At 43.7% G+C, this 22,763-nt stretch overlaps 1 protein-coding gene across 1 annotated transcript in view; it reads right to left on the bottom strand.

The window, feature by feature from the left end:
* Positions 1-621: 621 nt before the first annotated feature.
* The window catches only part of fndc3ba (fibronectin type III domain containing 3Ba), a 173,067-nt gene continuing 150,925 nt past the window's right edge, over positions 622-22,763 (bottom strand). The window contains exons 22-26 of the mRNA XM_063219011.1: positions 21,677-21,960; positions 16,814-17,053; positions 10,706-10,872; positions 10,260-10,387; positions 622-4,933 (exon numbers count right to left, since the gene is read on the bottom strand). Coding sequence (XP_063075081.1) covers positions 4,619-4,933; positions 10,260-10,387; positions 10,706-10,872; positions 16,814-17,053; positions 21,677-21,960 — 1,134 coding nt within the window. The 3' untranslated portion in view covers positions 622-4,618. The remainder of the gene's footprint in view (positions 4,934-10,259; positions 10,388-10,705; positions 10,873-16,813; positions 17,054-21,676; positions 21,961-22,763) is intronic.

Raw genomic sequence — 22,763 nt, forward strand, 5'->3', positions numbered from 1 at the left:
AGAAACAAATCAACTTAATAAATTGCATGTGAAACTAGAAGCACTCAGAGAGCGCAGACCTCCGCCAAGGAATCTGTTTGATAGAACATTTGACTATGTTACACCCTAAGTCTTTCTGCCTTCTTTTTGTGGAGTCTCTGCAATTCAATTTCTGGTCACTAGGGGTGTTTTGATATATAGGCCAGCAATGGTGAAGAATCTTTTAAAAATTCCTGGTTCAGGTTTGTGATCCGGATCACCGCCAGAATTTAATCACTTGTCTCTTGTGTCATTACTAACAACTCCACAAAGTTTCGTCCAAACCAGTTGATTTGTTTTTGAGTGATCCTGCTGACAGAATCTTTTAAAAAGTCCTGGTTCCGGTTTGTGATCCGGATCACCACCAGAATTTAACCACTTGTTCCTTGGGTCATTATCAACAACTCCACAAAGTTTAGTCCAAATCAGTTGATTAGTTTTTGAGTTATGCTGCTGACAAACAAGCAAACAAACAGACAGGCAGACGGACAAACAGACAGGCAAACCAACGCGACTGAAAACATTACCTCCCATGGAGGTAATTAAGTTGATCATTAATCTTCAGAATGAACAAAGTAGCACAGACATTTTTTTTTCCAAATCAGAAAAATTAAAACATTTATTGGGCATAAATATATTACATATAAGCTACAGATACAGATAAGTCTTACATACATTGGGTAGTATTTGCAAAAATCTATACATTAAAATTGATATGGCAGTTTCTTTTACATTATGTTTATGAAATTGTCTAACATTTACAATACAAGAAGAAATGTATGATTCTTAGAAATTGTAGACCATGAAAAGCTTGGAATGTTTCTCATTTTCTCATTCATGTTTCAAACTGTGAGGTATAAAACACATTATTTTTGGAAAATAGTTCAATACATTTCCTCTATACATTTACCAGGGACCACTTTGGGAGTTTGGGAAAACTTAGAACCAAAGTACAATTTAAAAAAAAAATCAATACTTTCGCTTTCAAACAAAATCGAACGATGGTATAAAAATAGTAACAAAATTGTTGGGTAAAAAAAGTTAGGCTTCTGATAACCATTTGCTTAAAATTATAAGCACTTCATTCATTGTAACACATAATTTGATGGAGACAAAGACCTCATATATATATAATATAAACTAAAGTAGACTGAGATGAACGCAGACAGTAATGATGATACCAGGTTTAGAGATATTTGAAACAGTAGGCTATACTGATCTGACACCCTATGCATTAGGGCCAGCTAAATCATGCCTTTTACATGTATTTAATCAGGGAAAGCATCATTTCAAATAATTGGAATTTGATCACGATATATTTTATGAAGACTAACATTTAGCTTTTTAAAAAGTGCTTCATTTTCTGTTAGTTGACATATAATATCTCTATAAAACTCTATATATCATTCCTTAGCAAAATACTGGATAAGTTCCCTATTGAGCTATGATGTATGGAAAAAAAGTACTTGCTCAAAATATAGTTTGATTGTTTCTCTGACCTTTCAGCATGAAATTGTACATAAAAACTTCACCGTAGGGGTTACACAAATAAATGGCACAATTTTCTCTACAAAAAGAAAAAAAGGTGTAATCACAGATCAAGTTAACATTTTCCTCTTTCAATATAATAATGCTCTATAGTCACAAAGGATTTGTCACATAACCCTTTAAATAAACAGCAAACAAAGAAAAAAAAAAGTAAGGTGGACAGGTCTCAGCTTTGGCAAACAGTATATCATAAGCTTCATAACACTATTAAGCGATACCAAAATGTAGCGAATTATATCCCATAACAGAACACCATTACCTGGTTAAACATTTGCTACAAACTCTATGCAGATACAACAGGCTGATAGTACAGCACTTCTCTGAAAGGTGATGAATAGGCATTCGGCTATATGTAAATGTCAATGTTAACAGCATGTTGCTTGCTACATGTACCAAATTACTGGAAAAAAAACATTATCAAAGGGTTATTATTATTATTATTATCATCATCATCATCATCATTATTATTAGGAATGCTGGCCTTAATCATAATTCTAATACATCAAAAACAAACAAACAGAAATAACATGCTACGAGAGAAAAAAAAATTAGTACATAACTACATTTGTCTCTTAATCTTTAAAAATAAATAAATGAAGATTGCACTGTAATTGGCATTTAAAGTACTGAATGCAATATATAGTATAAATAAAACTAAAAGAATTATACCTTAGATTCCCATTAACTTTGGCAAAGGTATCTTGAGCTAGTAAACGATTTTGCTTACGGACACAAAGGATCAAGGCACAGCTTAGGTAAGAAGAGACAGGTACAGACAAGGGCAGATTGGGAAAACAGAGAGTAATGATGACAGTGATGGCCAAGTAAAAACAAAATAAAGAAAATAAAAATTTTGAACACAAAGAAATTTTAAAATAGTGTTTGCAGCACCCTCCTGGTAACAAGAGTAATTTCTTCACCTCTATTAATGTCCACGTCCCTGAGGTACGACACATGCTGTCATTCAGAAAATAAGGGAGGGCCTTATTGACCATTACAAGCCCTGATTCCCCAAAATTCCCCTTCTTATATTCCCTTGCTTGAAAGAAAAAAAATTAAAACATATCTGCAGATATCCGGGTATCTTTGGATCTGTGGAATCTGATGGTTTTGTACCTTGACTGATGGAGCTGTTCACATGGCCCTTTCCCTCCTGTAGTACGTAGTGTTTGGCATGCACATTAAGGTTCTTGGTTTGTTTTAACGTCAATGAGGGTTTGACTGCTGCAATGTGACATGAAAGCACCTTTGAGATTGAAGAGAGAGAGAGAGAGAGAGAGAGAGAGAGAGAGAGAGAGAACATGAGAGATAGCGAGAAAGAGAGAGGGAGAGAAACAAAGATGGAGAGGGATGGAGTATATGCTGCAAAATGGAAAGAGAGTAAAAAGACGAAAGGGGTCTTACAGATCATGATTCACAGAGTGACCAGCAGCGGTACGAGTAATCATTTCACAGCAACCCACTGGCTTTTGACTTTGACATGATTTGTTGTGGCACTAGTCATTCAACAGTCGTCATGGTCCCTGTGTCTGTCGTGAGGTGAGAGAGCCGAAGCCTTACTCCAGGGGCAAGATTATAGATGCCGGAGCAGAGGCAGAGGCATCTGGGCCCTGACAGATTCACTCTGGTAAGCACAACGAAACGAGAAACGAGAGGTGTGGGACGAGCAACAGTAGCCCAGTCACCAACTCCCCTGTCAAATATTTTGGGCAGACAGAGCCTGACCGGACTCCAGGACTCGCCCGTTTCACAAGTCGGGCTTCTGTGGCGGGGGTGGCAGCATTTCAACAGCTTGCATACGGCACAGCCACACTCCCAGGCTTCACCGACACCGCTACTGACCACAGATTAAAAAAAAAAAACAGGAAAAAGCACCAAAGTATATGAGCTGACCCATACTATAAGACACTCTATTTGAGATGCCTACTTCAAACCCAATAATTCTCATTATAAACTGTGTTTATAGATTATATTTAAATATCATTAGATAACAGGTAAAAATTGTCTATATATCTATAGATAGATATAGATATACATAGATATATATATAAGTATCTATAGATAAAACACATAATAGCAGCATTACGATAACCACACACAGATTGCAACTTTGCTTTGGCAGCTTCAATGCAGGAGCTCCAGGTAAGCCTTTCGACTGAAATGAGATTCATGGGGATGATTCAGCCAATCAACTCAGCTGCTACATGATCATGGGGATGATTCAGCCAATCAACTCAGCTGCTACATGATCATGGGGATGATTCAGCCAATCAACTCAGCTGCTACATGATCATGGGGATGATTCAGCCAATCAACTCAGCTGCTTCATGATCTTGAGGCCAAACTGCCCGCTCGCCTCGGAACCATCCATTAGTGTCTGTTTCCTTTGAGAACACTGTGATTTCTCTAATACAAAAAAAACAAAACAACGGAACAGTACAAAGAACAGCATTTTGAAAAATCAATCAATGAAACGATGAAATCAAAAAACTACAATGAATGACATTTCATGATAAAGCCGAGGTGCCAAACCTTTTGAATATGGCTGTAAGTAGGCAGATAACGTCTGCAGCAGACTAAAGTGAGATAACACATGTAAAAAGGCCATAGAAGGTAATAGACATTACATTTCCTTGTGTAGTTGTACACCATTTGATGGATTAAAAAATAGAGCATGCAAATCATTTTGATAAATGACCATTTTAAGGCTTGATATGTCAAGAGTTTATGCTGTCAGCCATGATGAGGTGGTAGGTGTAACAGGCTTTGGTGGATGTGGCAGATCCTTAGATGAGAGAGTGAACGAGTGAGGACAGAAGAGAGTGGCAGAGAAGAACAGGAGGATGCGCAGGTCAAAAACATTAAAAAGCCCGAATACATAACTTGGACTACACCGGTAGCGTCAGACATATACCTCAAGTGTTGTTGTTTTTTTTCTCATCCCTCTCTGTAGGGCTACTTTCAGAAGTGTGTCTTTTTTTCTGTCTGTTTGTGTGTTGCTTTTTTCTCTCCTTTTTTTCTACTTGGGTGCTCTCCTTTCCAGCGTCTTGCTTCACTTCATGCAGAAGTACTGCAGGATGAAGGCCATGAGGATGGAGAGGGCAGCGAAAGCGCACACAATCACCGCAGCGAAGCGCTCGTCTGTCGAGATGATGCCGGTGGGGGCGACCGCTCCGGCTGCCGCGCCGGACGCGTCGGCCATTAGGGCGGGGTCGGGGCGGCGCACCGTGAAGAGGGAGGCGGGGCTAAGGGCGCCACAGAGCTCCTGAGAGCTGTCCTGGCAGCGGCGGCACACGCACACACGGAAGCGGTACTCTGTGTTGCACTGCAGCAGCATCTGGTGAGACGGGTCCTCACCCTTGTAGACCTGCAGGAGGAGGAGGAGGAGGAGTAGGAGGAGGAAGAGGAGGAAGAGGAGGTGGAGGAAGAGGAGTAGGAGGTGGACGAGGAGGAGGAGGAGGAGGAGGTGGAGGAAGAGGAGTAGGAGGGGGTGGAGGTGGACGAGGAGGAAGAGGAGGAGGAGGAGATGGAGGTGGACGAGGAGGAGGAGGAGGAAGAGGAGGAGGAGGAGGAGGAGGAGGAAGAGGAGGAGGAGGAAGAGGAGTAGGAGGGGGTGGAGGTGGACGAGGAGGAAGAGGAGGAGGAGGAGATGGAGGTGGACGAGGAGGAGGAGGAGGAAGAGGAGGAGGAGGAAGAGGAGTAGGAGGGGGTGGAGGTGGACGAGGAGGAGGAGGAGATGGAGGTGGATGAGGAGGAGGAAGAGGAAGAGGAGGAGGTGGACGAGGAGGAGGAGGAGGAGGAGGTGGACGAGGAGGAGGAGGAGATGGAGGTGGATGAGGAGGAGGAAGAGGAAGAGGAGGAGGTGGACGAGGAGGAGGAGGAGGAGGAGGTGGACGAGGAGGAAGAGGAGGAGGAGGAGGAAGAGGAGGAGGAAGAGGTGGTGGAGGTGGAGGTGGACGAGCAGGAGGAGGAGGTGGAGGAAGAGGAGGAAGAGGAGTAGGAGGGGGTGGAGGTGGACGAGGAGGAGGAGGAGGTGGAGGAAGAGGAGTAGGAGGCGAGGTGGACGAGGAGGAGGAGGAGTATGAGGAGGTGGAGAAGGAGGAAGACGAGTAGGAGGAGGAGGAGGAGGAGTTGGAGGAAGAGGAGGAGGAGGAGGAGGTGAACGAGGAGGAGGAGGAGGAGTAGGAGGATGAGGGGGAAGGGGGGTGATGATGGAGGTGAGAGGGGAAAGACAAGGAAAAGCAAAAGGTTTGTTGAGAATTTCACCCATTACATGACCTGAATTATGATGATAATGGGCAGTTAATTGAATGCAACGAATAACGGAATGCAAGTTTGCATTCATGATTAATTCATATTCATTTTCAAACACTGTTTGAAACAACGTTATGACATATTACATTACATGTCATCATATAATAAACATGTCCATTATCAACTATGACCACTGCTTAAATACACTGTATTTTCCCAACAGAAGTATTTGTAATAGCATGGGAAGCTGCCACCAAGGAAGTTGCTTGATAGAACATTTGACTATGTTACACCCTATTTTTTAATTTAAAGTCTTTCTGCTTTGTTCTTGTGGAGTTTGCGGAGAGACTGGAATGTCAAAATTCGCCCTGTCCCGCAATTCAATTTGCAGTCACTAGGGGTGTCTAGATTTGTAGGCTAGCAATACTGACTCTTTTCTTTAAATCCTGGTTCCAGTTTGTGATCCAGTTCGCCACCAAAATATAATCACTTGTTCCTTTGGTCAATCCCAACAATTCGACAAAGTTTCATCCAAATCCGTTCATACGTTTTTGAGTTATCCAGCTGCGGACAAACAAACAGACAGACAGAAAAACCAACGCGCCGAAAAATAACCTCTTTGGCGGAGGTAAACATTATAGTACTAGCCCTGATTTACGTTAACCCACTTGAGTCATTGCTTATTTCTGGACCAAAACAATCAGAGCGAGCATTAAAAAAGCTTTTTTCTGTTCATACTTTTCATATGGACTAGCACTCAAACTAATTGCTTGCTTTTGAGGATGGCTGAGACGGCGTGCCTAACACAATATATAGACACACTAATAAGTTCAAGGTCTTTTCTGCTGTACGCTGTAGTGGCTCTGTGAAAAGTGGCTAAATTGGAGAATTGTACCATTAGGTTTCTGCCATTATGAAACCGTAACCAGACTCTAAGTTCTCAACCTATTTTTTGCAAACTCCCCCTTATCCTCATCATAAGCCTCCCAATGCACCCTTGACCTCATCACAAACCTGCCAACCCCCCCCCCCCTTAGTATTAGAAAATAAAATAGACTAATGCCCCCCAATAGCAACTAAGCACCACCCCCTCTGAGCTGTATCCTTCTCAACGTCCCCTAGGGCTCCCTAGGGCTCCCTAATGCACCCTTGTGGGGCTGTAGAGCCTCCATTGAGAAGCCCTCACCCTAAAACAAGACTGATGGCTGTTTACTGCAGTCATGAGGAGAGCTCACATTAATGTTGTGCACAAGGATGCTGCTCCCATTCTGTTTCCAAGTATATTCAATAATCACATGATTACACTTAACAGGTCATGGCAATACTTGTATGTTGTTTACAGCCCCATAATTGCATACATATCTCTTTGCACTTGATAGCTAAGCACGATAGTAGTACTTAAGACTAAGTAGTACTGAAGTATGAGGTGACGCCTAGGCATATACATAAAACATAAAATATACATAAAATAATTGTACTGGCGTACATACAATGTTTTGTTCTGGTACGTGCAAGTAAAATGCTTGCGCAAAGTGTGTGTGTGAGCTAAAATAATGTATTTATAAACTTTTAGTGATGATGTAAGACCTATTTCTGGTATAATGCCTAGAGGGCACCTCATACTTAAGTACTCATTAAAGGGGTATGCCACTATTTTGGGGCTTAATACAGTTAAAATCGTTGACCGGGGTTTATAAAGGTGATAGTGTCTTATTTTTCATGTTAAACGTTGTCTTGCTTTAAGACAAGTTAAAAGAGGGAGTATGTAGCTAAGCTAGTGAAAGTCAATGGATCCGTGTAGCATGTAGCATGTTACACGGATCCATTGATTTTCACTAGCTTAGCGACATGCTCCCTCTTTTAACTTGTCTTAAAGCAAGACAACGGCTTACAGGAAAAATAAGTCGCTTTACCACCTTTATAAACCCTGGCCAATGATTTTAACTGTATTAAGCCCCAGAATAGTGGCATACCCCTTTAATGCCGCGATCACACCGCAGTCGTTGAAAGAGCCACAACGCTGCTGACCTCTGCCTGGAAAGCACTGGTCAGGGGCGTGGAACACGGCAGACGATTCAACCTGAAGCGTTCGGCCAGGAATCTCGACCAACCGAAGCTCGTGTTTAGAAAAATGTGAACACTCCATTGGCTGCCGCCTGCTGCCGCCGAGCTCATTACATATTTTTAGATGAAGTTCAACTTTTGACACCCTTGGCCTTTGACGCGTTTGACGCCCTAGCCTCTAGAAACGCGTTTGCTGCTTTTCACGCTTCTGCCGCCTCCTCTCCCATATAAAGTCAATGACCTTCGCATCTTCCCACGCGTTCAACGCCCGCGGTGTGTTCGCACGGTAAGAATTTTTGGGAAATGCAGCAGTACAGATTTGCCACTATAATAACACCAAACAGAAACACCATAGTAACCCATTTCTGTAGATGTTTTCATTTTTATGACACAGACCAAAATCAACACGAGGTCCCTAATTCCCCTGAGAAAGGCTTTAAAGGAGGTGGTGGGCATATCCAAGAAACCAGTTCTCTGGGGGGGTTGTTAATTTGATCCACAACTGATACAGAAGCTTCTCAGTGGTGTGCTTTATGGTTCTTCACACCGCAGGTTGACAAGTGCTTTATTGCCTCCAAATGTCTCCACAAATCTTGAGCGCAAATGACACAATAAAAGCGCACATTAATGTCACTTGCCCCCCGGTAAACCCCGCTGCAATCAGTGGCCATCTTCCCCCATTCACAGGCACCCGGGGCGCACTGGCAAAGTCAATGAGACATCATTTCACCTCGGAAGACTTATGGGAGCGAAGGCTCCCTCTGTCACGCCCAATCTCACGTAGGCATAGCAGGTTTGAATACTAACTAGTGGAATGGGGGGGCTGTGATGCACTGACTGTCTCCTCTGAGGAAGGCCCGCCGAGACCGCTGCTGCCACTGTGCAGAGGAGCTTATAGATGGCCTTGCCCGTGCTGCACCACTGGGACAACTGTGACACCTCCTAACAGAACCACTGACAAGATCATATCAGTGACAGCGGAAAGCTAGTGCCTTTGCGAAACCACAATTGGGGTGATTGAAGACAGAGACACTAAAGAGTGCAGACAGATGGCAAACACAAGTCGATTTAAGGTATAGTAACTTATATGGTAGCGGCTCTCTCTAAACTACTTTATTAGGTTGCTTAAAAATAGCTACAATAAAGTTGGGAAAGTGGCAAAGTTCAGAAAGACTTCGCTTGGTTTTAATAAACCCACATACTATTTTAGCAGTGATTTCAGGTGGACTCAGGCCTCACCCTTTCCTGGTTAACACCAGACTATCTCACAACTGAGTCTGGAGGCTACCTATGCAATTTACCATGGGAAAGAGTTGCCCATGGCCGTTTAATGGGCGTTACGAATGTATCATTGGGCATATACTTAGCCCATAGCCAATCGTGTCAGTTCTATTCTATACAGTATCTATTCAAACAAACTGCAAGCAAAGGTTTTCTTAGTAGAGAAAGATATCCCAAACTCCGCCCACCCAATGCAAAGGAGCGTGCTCAAATTCGGTCTCCTAAGGGGGGGTTGTCCCCTCCTTCTTCTTCTCTTTTTGTGTTTGGTGGCGGCTTGCACAAGAAGTGCGCTACCCTTATCTACAGCGCTAAGGGAACTCCAAGCATTTATTCTCAACCTCAAGACTCCAAAGGTCTCCTAACCCAAGGTCTCCTAAAAGGGTGTTCACCTGACATCACAAGGATCCTGGAGAAGTATGAGTCTGAAGTATCTACCCAATAGAGCTCGAAAGTCCCGCCCCTTAGTTCCGCGTTTCACGGGACCTAAGCTGACCATCTAACAACGTGGTAGCGAGTAAATATCTTCTGATCTCAGTCATGATATGCGCTGGGCTACAAATATGCTGTTTAAGATGATAGATAAAGATTATTCATGCAGAAGTATCAATGTTTTGTTCCGAGGCCGTCGGCATGGAAAATGTGAAGAAACACAGCTTTCTAAAAAATGTGGGGGTTCGTACGAAAAATTAAGCAAAAATATCAGAAACAACATATATGGAGCTCGTGGCACAACTCGAAGGGGATCGAAATGCCATTTTAATACCGCCATTGGATTACATGCTACGATTTTCGGCTAAAAACGCCGTTGAGGTCCCATGAAATCGGGGGAAGTGACGTCACTTTCGAGCTCTATAGATGATCGTTGCTGCAAGCTTCCTTTTGTCACGCCTTTCGACCCCTCCCCTCTCTCTGATTAGCCCCCTCGCTGAGGCTCCCTCACTTAGGGCAGCTGCCATGCTTTCTCTCAGATTGGAACGATTGTGCAAAGCAGCATGGCATGGGATTTCCCACGCTAGCCCCATCCATGAATATCAGACTTAGATGTAAACTCAAGATAAATACATGACAATGGAGCAGAAGACACCCCCTCCTACCTGCTTGTAATCCAGCTCTCTCCCGATGAGGACCTGTAGGGTGTAGCTGATGGGGTCTCCCCTCATGGGGGGCACGCTCTCCCAGCTCACCTCACACACGTTACCCTCCAGCTGGCACACCCTGGGCGCTGGCAGAGGACAACACATGGGAAAATAAAAAATAATAGTGTTAATGAAATTCATGGCGCACCGTACACACCCAATAGATACAAATGTTTATGCATTTATATGTCCAAGAACCCACACGTGCACACACACATGCACACACGCACACACACATGCTCTCTCTCTCTCTCTCTCTCTCTCTCTCTCTCTCTCTCTCTCTCTCTCTCTCTCTCTCTCTCTCTCTCTCTCTCTCACACAAACACACAAACTCAAGCACATACGCACTCACTCACGTACAAATGCATGCATGCACACAACGCACACACGCATGTAAGGGTTACCTTTAAGTGTGGGAGGCACAGACTTGGTAGTGGTGAAGCTGCAGGTGTGGGAGAAGGGGCCCTCGCCAGCCTCGCTCACCGCCTGGATCCTGAAGCTGTAGGAGCTGGACTCCGCCAGCCGCTGCATCTTGTAAGTGTGGCTGGGCCCGCGGTAGATGGTGACGAACCTGAGCAGGGCACACAGAGAGGAGGGGGCAAGAGATAAATCAGGGGTGCATTTCTCAAAACCATAGTTGCTAACTTCATTAGACAAACCTGAGCAGGGCACACAGATAGGGTTTTCAGGCCAACGAGAACGGTGCCCGCACCAGTTACAAACGTACGTTCGGCACCAAAGTGCTTACCTGCGAACTGCCCGTTTTCATACCGGGCTCTGAACTTTTTCTGCTTGTGACTCTGTTACCCGGATGAACCTGCTGATGGCCACATTATCATCAGGCCACATTATCATCACGGTTCGTGGAGAAAAACCAAGTATTTCAGGGTTCGCATTGGGAATCGACTTTCGATCTCGCAAATGCTAATATCTGTGCGTGAACACGACGGTTGGTTCGCGATTAGGTGCGGGAACGGGCACCAGCACGGTTCTCAGTCAGCCTGAATGCGCCCAGAGAGGAGGGGGTGTCGTGCCGAAAAGCGAGTCCCTGCCAGAACACGAGTGCCCTCATTGAAACCAATGACATTTTTTGAGAGAAAATTATGCAAATTTTTGCAGAATGAATTACATACTTTATTAACCAAACATATGCTTATGAAACATTACTCATCCTCCACTTAATATGAACTATTTGAATGAAACCGTAACATTTGTTATGACAATTCTTCGATTATTTTATGGAATTAATACTGAAATTGTAACCCGCTTTTTCTAATACTTCCAGAATTAATGTAGATGCTTTATTGTAGGCTTTCCATCTTAAATTGTGTCGGATTTGTCTGCAAAAATGGGTAAAAAATATGTGAAAATTTGGTCATTGGTTTCCATTGGTTTCATTGAGGGCACTCGTGTTCTGGCAGGCACTCGCTTTTCGGCACGACAGGGGCAAGAGGAAAATCAGGGGCGCATTTCTCGAAACCATAGTTGCTAACTTCATTAGCTACTTTGTTGTTTTCAATGCAATTTCCCATTGGCAACTACCCAAGTTGCTAACTGGCTAAGAACTACACTTCCAGAAATGCACCCCAGTATTGAAGGGGAAGTGTGATGCTGATCGAAGTGACATGACCGATGGCAAATTGAAATAATGATCAAGTGGATGGATTTTTTCTTTCAGTTATCGCATAAGACACGTGGCAATTTTTGTGGCTAACCATCTGGAAACATAACAAAGCAACGGGTTGAGACATCAGCATTAAACATGATGTATGTTAATATCAGGCTGTTTGTGTGTTTTGTGAATGAACAATTATATTATTTACATGTATCAACTCTGAAATAACTCCAATTATCAACGGGTGTTTGCCAGAGCCACATTAACAACCATTTGCCTGTGCACATGTATATGAATATTCATGTGGATTAATGTATGATATTTTGTTTGTATGAATCATTATCCTTCCTTACGTAAAAAAATAAAATAAAAATACACGTGTTTGCGAGTCTCGTGCTATTTTCATTACAGATAAAACCACTGCTGGATGACAACACTAAATACTGCCACTACTACAAACATAACATAATAACAGGTGCAAATAAGCCTGCATAAATAAAAAAGAAGGGACAGCTGTGTTGTAATTGTCTATTTAATAGGAAGACCGCAGGGGGTTCATCAAGGTAATGGTTTGATGAGACAGGTTTGGCTTGATGGAATACACTCACAGGCTCTGACTCTGATACATGCGTAGAGACTGAGGCATTCTCATTATCTATATGCAGACACAAAAAGGATCTGAGGGTGGAAGACCTATTCAGTTCTCGACATGTAAAATCTTTGAAAGAGTAATGCGTTGTACATTTGTGCAGGAAAAGTACCAGTAGTAAATAATGAAAACTGTTAAATATATCAGCCATTTGATTTGATGTTCCCTTGATGGAGCTTTATGGTGATGACAGATTACTATTTCTGAAGCACTATTCATCTGTTTATATGTTTTCTCATTGCTGGTAGAAAGTAACGCACAGTGTTCCGTACAGCACCACCTCGCAGAATGGCGTTTCCGCAATCAAAGCAATGCCATTTGGTGTGATGGCAACCATCACACGTATTGAATGGCTCATGTGAAAGAGGACGTTGTCGTCTTCAAAATAAGACCACATCGACTTACAGTGGAACATTGTGGTTAATGTATGGGTTGATTATTTGTGCTAAGTGCTGGTTAGCCATGAGCGGCTAGCTTCCTTCGGCCTGAACAAATAAGTAAGGGACTGTTCGTAATTTACCGGGGGAGGAGGGCTGGTGCGTAGGGGGGGGGGAGGGCCATGATGAAAAAAAATTAGGTGGAGGGGAGGGCCATGGGAAAAAAAATCGGAGTTAGGGGGAGGGCCATGGGAAAAAAAACGAATTTATTTTATTTTAATTTTATTTCTTTTTTAAAATAATAATAAAAAATGCTCTGAAACACATCGCTTTGCGATGCAAGGTCCCGGTGCATACTATAGCACTGAAGCGTGTATCTGTAGTCAAAAAACTATCAGGTGCAGCTACTGTAGATTGCCCGCGCTGACTCTCTTTCACTGTAGGCCTATTGCTAGTGCTACGGGAACATTGAGCATCATAGAAAATGCCCGTGAGCAAATAACTAGGCCTAGCTGAGGTGAACAGTTTGGGAAGTTTTGACAACGAATTGGATGGGCATTGCCAGAGGAATTTTGGAGAGGTGTTGTAGTCAACTGGTGGTCACAGCTTCTGGTAAGTCCTGATTTTATTTATTGGCACCGCCGTGTGCTTTACATCTGTGTTCAAAAAACTTTTAGACCCCAACCAGACCGGAATGAACAGTAGGCCTACCTAGGCCTAGACGTACTTTGGTAGAACGGTGCAGTGACGCGGGATATTTTGTTTTGTTTAGCTTGTGGTGTCAAGGTAGTAATAACAGTGGTATTAACGGCGATGTGTTGGCCATGCATCATATACGGTCTTGAAACCATTGGAGGAGCTAACTTGTTGTGAAGAGAAGTCTCGTCACTTTGGTGAACAAAAACGGACCAACTAAGCAAGGAATTGTGTAGCCTTTTAAAGCGTGACGGCCGTCACCAAAGTTGTGCATCGTGTCAGGTAAGAAGTGACTTTTGTTTCTTGCTGTGGAGATTGGATTCGTAGTTCGTGTATTGGTAGGCTAGGTCTTGCCTGTTGCTGGTGAAGTAGTCTAGCTTAGCCTCGGAGTTGGCTATGGGGTGAATCTGAAGGAGAGCACAGCTGGTGTGCCTGGCTTGTCTATCATCAGTTGTCAAAGTTGAATTGCCGCGGTGTGTAATGGCTGTGCTATTGTTGGATGTTTTGGAATGTTGTACTGGTTCTGTTTTGGCAATTTGTTCCATTTTGCTGATTTGACCACCATAGCACCACCTATTAATGCGTCTTAAATATGGCCTACGTTAAATGCAAACTAAAGGTGGATTTCTCACTCTCCCTGTATCAATAGCCAGCAATGGCTCGAGCTGCTTTGGCGCTTAGCCTACTTCTTGCTCCGATCACATCCCGGACTCTTTGGCCGTCAAAGTGTAATCACATTCGGGAAGGTAGAGCTATGCCTGTGTGTGTGTGTGTGCGTGCGTGCTTTTATGCGCGGTCTGGGACACAGGACAGGGGTCCTGATCGAGATGCACCTTGAGATCCACAGTCGCAATTGCAAGAAAATCTAAATTATTTGAAAGCCCGGTCACCTCTCACGAGTGCATCGCATAGCCTAGTCAAAGCATTTCTTCTAATTTCACACATTGCACACTGCCCATGCTGAGACAAACTGTCAAGGCAGCGCGATTTGCTCTTGAACACGCCCTCACCTCCACATCAGGTGCGCGTTTCCCTTCCGCAAGAAGAACTTAAATTAATAATGTCAAAGTGAGATGTTTAACAAAAAGGTAAATCTACCCATCCTTGTTTAGGCTACATAAAACATGAGGAAGTTATTCAGATGTGATTCGCCATTCCTCACCCTAAAATTGATTAGAACGCAGGAAATTGCATCTAAAAAACAGATTTTTTTTTTTCACAGCACCCCCTGGTCAAAACCAGTTCCTGCGTCCCTGGCTTCGCTACTGTGCTGAACATGTAAAACGTAGCCTACTTTGTGAAAGGCGCTGCTTGTCGAGCAGGGAAATATTGAAGCTGCGGTGGGGAAACTCTCTCCACTTTGTAGTTTACAGTAGTAACAACTCGGACATTGGTATTGAAATGGAAGTTTTTATTATTATCATTATTATTAATTAACACGTAAAAACAATAGTGAAGGCAATTTGTCTTGGTGACAGTGGAGTTAAAAGGCATCCCATGCAGCCGCAGAGGTAGATTCTAGCGGCTTCTCATAGGTATCCACTGATATCGATAGCACATAATAGTGCAGACAACCGCCCTTGATGTAGGCTACTCTGACTGTTCTCATGATGGTTGTTCATCTACCAATTTTACATATTATTTTTGTTTTACCTGTAGGGGGAGGGCCATGGGAAAACAAAATTGAAGTGGGGGGAGGGCCATGGGGAAAAAATTGAGGTGGAGGGGGGGGGGCCATGATTTTTTTTTTGGACCGGACTTCCAGCGCACCAGCCCTCCCCCCCCGGTAAATAACGTACAGTCCCTAACAGTATTCCGTACATCTGATTTACCTTAAAATGCCGCATTAGCAATGGTTTTCATGCAATTATAATGTTGGTGTGTTTGTTTGGTGTCAAACAAGTTGTTTGGTTGCAACAAGCTACATTGCAGCCAAGAACGGCACTTCCGTACGCGGTTGCTATGTTATTTTTACCGTGTTATATTCACTTAAACTCTTTATGGAAGGAATAACAATTAGTTTAGCACTTCACAAACACATACACATTAGATCGTGCATGAAAACCATTGGTAGTGCACCGTTTTAATGTAATGAAGTTGTACGGAGTACTGTTACTTATTTGGCCAAATGTGTTCGGAATACTGTTACCTATTTGATTTAATCAATCAACCCATACATTAACCACCGCAAGTCTAGTTGGTCTTATTTTGAAGACAACAACCTCCTCTTTCAAATGAGCTATACAATAGGTGTGATGGTTGTTATCACACTGAAAAGTTTGTTTTAATCGCGAAAACGGCATTCTGTGAGGAGGCGGCGTACGGAACATCGTGCGTTGCTTCTAGTTGACCTTAGCGGGACTCACAAGGCTTTTTGGGACCAGAAATCATTTTTATCAAAAGCTCTGTGCCTGCATTGATGAACTACACCTCGACTTTTAGCGTATGTTTTCATCCAAAGTTTCTTCACATTCATCGATCCATAAACCATGATATACTACATTAATAATGATACTATTACGGCTGAATGACATTTTAAACTTCGGACAGACCTTTTGCAAGGACATCTATTTAAAAACCTTGATTGAAATTTGCATTCTGAACCAATGAAAATCAAACCCTCTTTCTGGATAGTGCTGTTCAAAAGTGCCAAAAATGTTGCACACAAAATGACACCTATAATTGCAGATTAGCCAACCTGGCAGAGCCAGCGAGGTGAAACACAAAGTCACTGCTGTCTCTGGACCCTGGTGCCTGGCCTGCCCGAGGAAGCAGAGGGCATGATGGGAAATAAAAAGGTGTCCACTCCGCCGCTGTTGCAGTGGTAATTCGGACTTCATTAGGCCTCCATCTGTCTGATGCCATAAGCACTCATCATGTCCGCCAGAGGGTCAGCCCTTGCCAGGAAAAACAATCTCACCTCAAAGTATTAAATCAAAGCTTCTGTTTTGAAGAATGGCAAGTGGTAAATGCAGCTTTAACAGTAAAAAAGTCTGGTTTTATTGTTTTGGGTTGACATTTGAAAGTAGCACATTTATTCTTGGATGCCATACTGAATTGATATAGTAAATAAGGTGTGTGTGTGTGTGAATGTGTGTGTGTGCGCGCGCGCGCGCGTGTGTGTGTGCGTGCGTCCGTCCGTCCAAGCCTCTCTGAGTGTCTGTCTGTCTCTCACCTGCCGGTCTTGTCCTCCATCTGCAGGTTGTATGCCAGCTCAGTGCTCATGAGGACCTTGCTGCTGCTGCTGCTGCCGCCGCCGCTGCTGCTGTTGTCTCCCCAGCGCAGCTTCAGGCTCTGGGGGCCGGGGGCCACGCACTCCAGCCTGGGGGGCTCGGGGGGCAGGGGCCTGGTGCAGGCCACCAGCGGGGCACTCAGAGAGCTGGCTCCCACCTCATTCATCGCCTGGATCTGGATGCTGTGGAGGGAGGGAGGGAGGGAGGGAGGTAGAGGGAGAATACACCAATTATAGCACTGAGCAAAGACAGGCTAGTGACATGGAGCTAGATCAGCGGAAATCAATGCTGATTTCCAGGTACTGTAGATGTAGGCGGTGGGAAACCGCATACATGTAAGAGGCTGACGAGGTTAACAACAGCCTTGGCCAGAACAACATGGCCATGGTTATTCAGCAAAAGAGTTGGTAGAGCGCTACTAGTGTCCCTCAAAACCAACTGGTGCTCTTGGAAGGGGTTCAATGTTCAAAAAAGACAGAAGGAAAAAAAATCCTTGGTCCAGGCACGTTTCGGCGCTGTGGCGTTGGTGTTTTTGTGTTTGCCCCTCAAATAAAGTTTGTTTTTTTACTACATTAACCAACTGAAGTGCCTGGACCAAGGATTTTTTTCCTTCTGTCTTTTATGACCATGGTTAATTGGAATATTTGGGGTTCCTATTATTAAACTTGAAAATGAATGGTCGTCGCACACTCAGAACTTCAAGCAGTTACATTTAATAAGACCAACGTTTCGGCTTACGCCTTCATCAGGGTCAGGGTTCCTATTATTAGACAACTACTGAATGTGCAAAAGCAAATGTACAACACTACTATAAGACTGCACATAAAAACAGTCTTGGAAAAGGCAAAGGCAAATTTAGGCAGATACATTTGTTCAAATGTGCACTTAGTACTGTAGACTCTCTTTCTTTGGACAGCCATTCAAATGAGACACAATAAGTCCATTGCAGCTTTAATTGCCTCAAAAGCGTCTTAAGAATACTTACGAGTAAATCAGTTATAATTATCCCTAATGCATTCACATCACACTTATTCTTTTAGATAAGGAGTCCCTGGGAGTCACTTTTTTGTCTAACCTTGAAAAATGACTCATGACATTAAGTGAAGTACTGAATATGACAGCAACTCTCTTTCCGTCAAGTAAATACGTGCCATATCGTACCTGTTCTTCTCTCTCTGTCTCTCTGAGTGCGTTTAAGAGAAAAGTGTGTGTGCGTGTGTCTGTAGTATATGCGTGTAAGTTGATACCCACAGTTGGCAAAATCACATTAGCCTAGAGGAGGTCAAACTTCTGAGAGCTTATTAGAGAAACAAATGTAATGTTGACATGAAGGTCCAGACAAAGGCATCACATTCTCAAAACACCCAGTGCATTTGACTGCGTGTCCTCAGCCAAACCAAACCATGAGGGCAAAAGTCACTTACGGCAACACCGCAAGACTGTAATACAATGCTGTGTCTGGAAATAACAGGAGATAGAATGCAATGGATCACTGCACAGTCATGATGTCACCGGGTGTTCTTTAAGCATGCATGCTCTGTTCAGCCAGTCAAAACAACAAGGCGGCGGTTACATCCACTGACTTGCACTTGACCTCCTGCTATTGACATCAAAATGAATCTGGCTTCTACGGCAGCAAGCCAATTCCCAAACCTCAAATAGAAACTACCACAAAAAAAAAACCACTTAGACTGCAGCTATAAATGATATGTGTCGGTGTGAACACTGCCATGGCAGGTACTTTGAGACAAGCTCTCCGTCCCCAGCCACTATAGTGGACATGGTGTTAGGTAAAAGCAGCATGAGCTTATTTGCTTAAAAACACTGTTGAGATAGATAATTTGTCTGCTTATCAGCAGAACGGAGGGATGTTTACTCCCTCCCTCTGTCTCTCTGTCTCTGTGTGTGTGTGTGTGTGTGTGTGTGTGTGTGTGTGTGTGTGTGTGTGTGTGTGTGTGTGTGTGTGTGTGTGTGTGTGTGTGTGTGTGTGTGTGTGTGTGTGTGTGTGTGTGTGTTCACGAGTGTGCATACCTGCGTGCACACAATATGTGTATGAACAGAGAAAATGTTGCTTATATACTTCATTCACTGGGCGACAGCATTTGTATTTGTGTTGAATATCAATGTGATCTGAAACTGTGAGCATACATGCCTTTCCTTTATTGAGTGAGTTGCCCCCCCCCCCCCCCCTCCACTCCCCTCTCCCTCTCAACCACCCCTTCTCTCTCTCTATCTCTCTCTCTCTCTCTCTCTCTCTCTCTCTCTCTCTCTCTCTCTCTCTCTCTCTCTCTCTCTCTCTCTCTCTCTCTCTCTCTCTCTCTCTCTCTCTCTTTGTGTACTATTTGTATGTTTGTGTTTGTATATATGTGTGTATCGAGAGGTTGATCTATGTATATTTGATATCCGTGAATGTGTATGCGTATGGGAGAGTGTGTGCTTGTGCATTTGAATTGAGCATAGACTAAGAGACTTAACAGGGGACAGATGGCAAAACTCTCACTTACCATGTAGATTGAAAACATAAGCCCATCGAGGGCAACTTAACCCTTACACTCATCAACTCAAAACTCTCAATACTGACCCCCTCAAACACACATACATGCATACAGGTACATATTTACAGTATCACAGTCTGTGTACTTGTTTAAAAAAACCTAGCCCTTGTTTGCGACTGCACTTGTTGTTCTGCATATTTCCTGTGCACTTTGTATTTGCTTGTGATGTCGGCTATGATTATGTCCTCTTTTGAAAGTCGCTTTGGTTATAAAGCGTCTGCCAAATGCAATACAATGTAAAGTAATGTAATGTAATGTAATGAAGACACACACCTTGCATCCCTGAACGTCAATTCAGTTACATCACCACTTGTCATCGCTTAACTACAGCTAACAGAAGGCAAAAGGTGAAAAAGAAGTGATGTGCCAGACAATGTGAGCGTGCGCTCACACCAGAAATAGCCTCCTTAAGCACCTGCCGTGTCACGCCGCAGACTAAAGGCATCAGTCAAAAAGCAGCAAGAAGAAAAGGGAGAGATGGGCTGGCTGGCCAATCAAATGCGTTCCTGTCTGACATTTGCACAGCAGCACAAAACAGGAGCTAACCTTTCTACAGATTACATTAGGCACCCAAGCCGTAATGATGAGAAGGGATTATCGATTGATCAACATTTTAGGAGAAACATAAAAGAGGGGCCGTTGGCGTAGGCCTGCCGCCCTCCAGTTTACACTTGTGCTGAGTCAGATATTGCAGTAAGACAAACACTTCTTATTCCTACCCTAAAACTCGCAAGCAAACCTACATCACTAAAACGACCTAGACACAAATGTGATTCATAATATTGACTGCTGGATTGAATGCATCTCAGCTTTAGCTGCAAAATCCAATAAACCATTGTGTGGCGAAAAAACCTTCCTTATTTTCATTTCGCATTTCTCACTACACCTGCTAAGTTTATGGTGGAGCCGTCAATAATAAATCAGTGAATTTTTACTGACGTTTTCTTATGCAAACGTAATAGCCTAGACACAAGCAACACAACTGGCAACTCACACAGCATCTGAATACTAAGTAGTTAGTAAGACGTGTATCTTACAAAATCCAAATTTAAGCGGTTCAGCAGTTTCTGCTGGGATGAATCTAATGGAAGAATGCGTTTTAAAGAAACAGCAAAGAAAGCTGTTAAGGGATGGAGGGAATAGAGACTATGCATGCATGGACTCCTTCAATTTCTATCTAGATCAGATAAGACAGTGCTGCATCGAGAGCCTCTAAATCGCTAATCTCACATCTGAGTAGACTGACTATCGTTTTTCAGAAAGAAACATTGCCCATGATTTATTTCTGCAATGTAATATTTGGGCGATTTTAATAGCCGTATTAATGCCTTTCCAAATACATAAATATTTTAGTTTTTCTCTCTCTCCTCATAACCGCATCACAAATCCACAATGACCTACAGATAAGACGTCTGAGGCTTTATGTTACTCAGAACATTTGGTTCAAAATGACACTGTGCACACCTCTGTTGCTGGACAGCTGCATAGGATATTACCCCATTGAGGTTGTCATTCAAGTATGAAGAAATCCCGCAAACTGCCCATTCCACCATAGTACGTTTTAGATAAATAACATATGCAGAGACGTCTACAGACAATGATCTGGTATTCACACAGCTACTGTTCTGTTGCTAATTTGACATGAGGTTGAGACATTAGCAATACAAAATGTCCTGAATTTCACTCCCTTCTGCCGAGTCCCCTGCTGTCTCAAATTATCATCTGAATCGTATACCATGAGGGAAATCACTGTCAAATTACAGAACAAGCCAGCTTGACAATGGAAATGGCAGAGGACACAAGCTGTGCTGGCTATCAACATAAAGAAAAATATGTACACTTAGGGGGAATACAAAGGGGACACACTTAGATGAGAAAGAAAACCGGGTAATTTAAAGAAATAGACATAGAGAAAGAGAAAAGAGGGAAAGATGAATATTAGTGCGAGGGGAAGAGAGAGAGAGAGAGAGAGAGAGAGAGAGAGAGAGAGAGAGAGAGAGAGAAAGGGAGAGAGAGAGAGAGAAAGGGAGAGAGAGAGCGAGAGAGAGAGAGAGAGAGAGAGAGAGAGAGAGAGAGAGAGAGAGAGAGAGAGAGACTGTTTGTGTGTATGTGTATGCATACAGAGCTTGTGCGCGTGTGCGCGTGTGCGCGTGTGCGCGTGTGCGCGTGTGCGCACGTGTGTGTGTCTGTCTGTCTGTCTGTCTGTCTGTCTGTGTACACCTGTGCGTACAGTGCAGGTGTCCTCCTCACCTGTACTCTGTATCAGGCTGCAGCTGTTGCAGGACGTGGCAGGTGGCGGTGGCGTCCAGGCTGATCTGCACCTCTCCCAGGTGCAGCGCGTAGCCGCTGATCTCGGCTCCGTTGCAGCAGGGCTCGTCCCAGCGCAGGGCCAGGCAGGTGGAGGGGGAGTACTCCCCGCAGCCTGTGGGGTCCTGCTCCAGCACGCACAGCCCCGACACGGGCTCCGGAGCGCTCGCCGGCATCACACAGCTCACCGACTCGCTGTAGGGACCCACGCCAGCCTGGTTGGCCGCCTGCAGGGACATTACGCATGATAGGTCAGTCCTGGAGTAGTGTGGTGTCAGCAGGAGGTTGAGTTTGAGTTTGAGATTTTGCACAGTCATGGACACCTGCTCGCAAGACATCCAAAAGACCTCCATGTGCTAGGTGAAATGCTTCTTTCTTATCCCTTTGAGGAGTACCATCACAAATATGTGATTAGAATTTTGCCCAAATTTTGAGTTCTCATTATGATGTCATAATGTCTTTGCGAGATTTGTAACACAGACGTCTATGGGAGCTGTAGAGTGTTCCAGTAAAATTCTAGAAGAACCTCTAGAAATTCCTTACTCCTCAAAGGGTTAAAACACAATTGACAGCACTCTCAACAAAAAATGACCATCTAAGGCTAAATGACCATCTAAGGCTAAATGACCAGCTAAGACTGAAGGACCGTCTGAGACGGAAGGAGAGGACTGAAAGATGAGCCTGGTACTGCAGAGACAGTAAATATGGTTCCAGTCTCCTCTTTGTTTTCAGTGTTCAACTAATTCATGTCTGACACTCCTTTTGTCCTTCGTTCTTTTGTGTTTCTTTCACACTCTATATAATAAACGCTATATTTCTCTTCCTCTTTCTCGCTCCCTTTCCATCCTCAGACACCACCACTCTGTCTCTTGCCCATCTCCACCCATTCACTCTCTTCTCATACACACAAACAAGCATGAACACACAGCAGTCCTCCTTGGCATTTTCAAAAAAGCCTCCGTACATTCAAACCGTCCATTTCAGGATAACAGAATCATCTTAGTGGAGTGCTGCCATCAGCAACAGGATT

Source organism: Engraulis encrasicolus, chromosome 16 (genome assembly GCF_034702125.1).
Source record: "Engraulis encrasicolus isolate BLACKSEA-1 chromosome 16, IST_EnEncr_1.0, whole genome shotgun sequence".
In the NCBI taxonomy this organism is placed as follows: domain Eukaryota; kingdom Metazoa; phylum Chordata; class Actinopteri; order Clupeiformes; family Engraulidae; genus Engraulis; species Engraulis encrasicolus.